The sequence below is a fragment of the Gavialis gangeticus genome, unplaced genomic scaffold, assembly GCF_001723915.1.
Source record: "Gavialis gangeticus isolate Ggan-Ray unplaced genomic scaffold, GavGan_comp1, whole genome shotgun sequence".
Classification (NCBI taxonomy): Eukaryota; Metazoa; Chordata; order Crocodylia; family Gavialidae; genus Gavialis; species Gavialis gangeticus.
Genome location: NW_017729014.1, coordinates 3,083,975 through 3,085,968, shown reverse-complemented (window position 1 = coordinate 3,085,968; position 1,994 = coordinate 3,083,975). Strand labels below are relative to the sequence as shown.

Here is a 1,994-nt window from a genome sequence, read left to right as displayed (position 1 = left end):
TATTTTTCATTTAAATCCCAACCAGCTGAAAAGAAGCCCAGGGAACCTGAAAATCAAAGGCGAGGAACTATGGAGAGGGACCCATCATGCACTGCACATCAGGAAAAAATACTAAGGGGTTTATAAACAGCTTTTCAGGCCTGATCCAAAGTTTATTGAAGTTAATGAAAATAATCCAACTGACTTTTGAGGTGCTTCAGATCAGACTGGTACAGATATGAAGGCCTGGGAGAGATCAGGCACCACTTCAGTGGTAGAGTATTAGCATCACCTGAAAGCAAATGGGTCCAAGGCCAAGTGCTCTATTTATCTACTTCTCTTTCTAGGTATTGCTTGACCTTCATGTTTGGAGAACTGGAGCTCTTGGGCACTTGGATGCTGGCTTGAAATCTAGTGGAGACAGCAGCAAAGTAACCTAGCTTTGGACACTAGTTTGGTAGTCCACTGACTAGGGATAACTTTGTATTTCTGTACATTCCCTGTTGGTTCTATAGCCTCCGAGTTAGAAAAAAGGATGTACCTGCAGCACTTAAAGAGAGATTGGGCATTTTCTTAACAATGGTGGTTTCTACCAGTGTTATAAACTAAATGCCATTTCTTCCTATCAACAACGCAGTGCAGCATGGTGTATGAGGCTGTAAGATGCAACATTAAGCCTGCGTTGCTAAAATGAGAAAGGCAGACTAGAGTAAGGCTTCCCCCTGCACAATTACAAGAGATTATAGCAGTTGTAACCTAATACCACTATGCTGTAACATTAAAGATCAATAAATCCCAGGCAGTGTTAGTAGTACATGGTGTTTCTGCCTCAGACAAAACAACACTCAATCAGTAGAAGGAGCTAGTGAAAGGTGGAGGCCGCATGTTCATAGATTTCAGTTTGCCATATTGTGGACAGTACCATTTTTTTTGTCTCACAAATGATGTTGGGGTCACTACAGCGGACGTACATCTCGGGTTCCCCTCCTGGCACTCCAGCCGGGGCACCTAGAGGGGAAGAAAGGCACAAGAGGGAACACTGCTATCATTGTAGAGTCATAGCACACGGAATCACCAGAACCCCAACACACTAGGGCCTGTACAAACACAGAACAAAAAGACAGCCCCTGCACAACCAAGAGTTTATAATCAAGTATACTGCAATCAGATGGATCACAACAGACAGCAGAGCACCAGTGACACAATACCAGTCAACATGACGGAGAGTGGTCACCAGCCTCATATTGCCCAGTTTTCTGAAGGCTCCAAGACAAGAAAGAGCACCACTGAGAAAGCTGTAGGAAGATACTGCAGTGGCTTTGCAGTATGGCAGAGCACCTCCTAAGCATGACAGGCAGCAGGGGAGACACTACAATAGTGCTTATTAAGGGGTGCATCTGAAAGGCTTACTAGTGGGCAATAGGGATGGGACTCAACCTCTTGGCAGGTGAATGACGATCATGGTAGGGAGAAGCTGTGAGGGGATCGGGAATGAAGACAAGCCATTGGGTAGAATGGAAGGGGGCAATTAAAGGTGATGCAGTTAAAGCAGTGGACTTACAGCAGCCTGCCAGAGGCATATCAGCAAGGCAAGGCTGCACGTGTCAAGACCAAAGAAGAGGATGTTGCAGTAGTCAGGATATGTAAGGGACAAAGTCTGGACAGGACTTCTGGTTAGAAGCATGGATGGGAAAGGCTGGGTTTTAGATAAATTAGAATTAAATAATCTGTAAGGTTTGGACACTGTCCAGAAATGGAGTCCATATGAAGAGACTGAATCAAAGACGGGTCATAGCTGGTATGACTAGCTGAGTAAAGGTGCCATCCACAAGGCTCCAGGTAGGAGGCAACAGAGAGGGATCATAGGGAAGCAGGGCTGGAAGGGAACTCACAAGGTAATCTAGTCCAACCCCTCATTCAAGGCAGAATCATCCTGACTAAGCCATCCCAGCCAAGCTTCTGTCCAATAAGTTCTTGTAAATTTTATGGCAGGAAGATTAAAAGCACCCTTGCTA

General features: G+C 45.2%; 1 protein-coding gene across 7 annotated transcripts in view; it reads right to left on the bottom strand.

Moving 5' to 3' along the window:
- Nucleotides 1–1,994, bottom strand: part of NPHP4 (nephrocystin 4) — a 148,664-nt gene that overhangs the window by 15,671 nt on the left and 130,999 nt on the right. For all 7 annotated transcript variants that reach the window (XM_019511611.1, XM_019511610.1, XM_019511614.1 and 4 more), the window contains one exon: nucleotides 902–987. In XM_019511611.1, coding sequence (XP_019367156.1) covers nucleotides 902–987 — 86 coding nt within the window. The remainder of the gene's footprint in view (nucleotides 1–901; nucleotides 988–1,994) is intronic.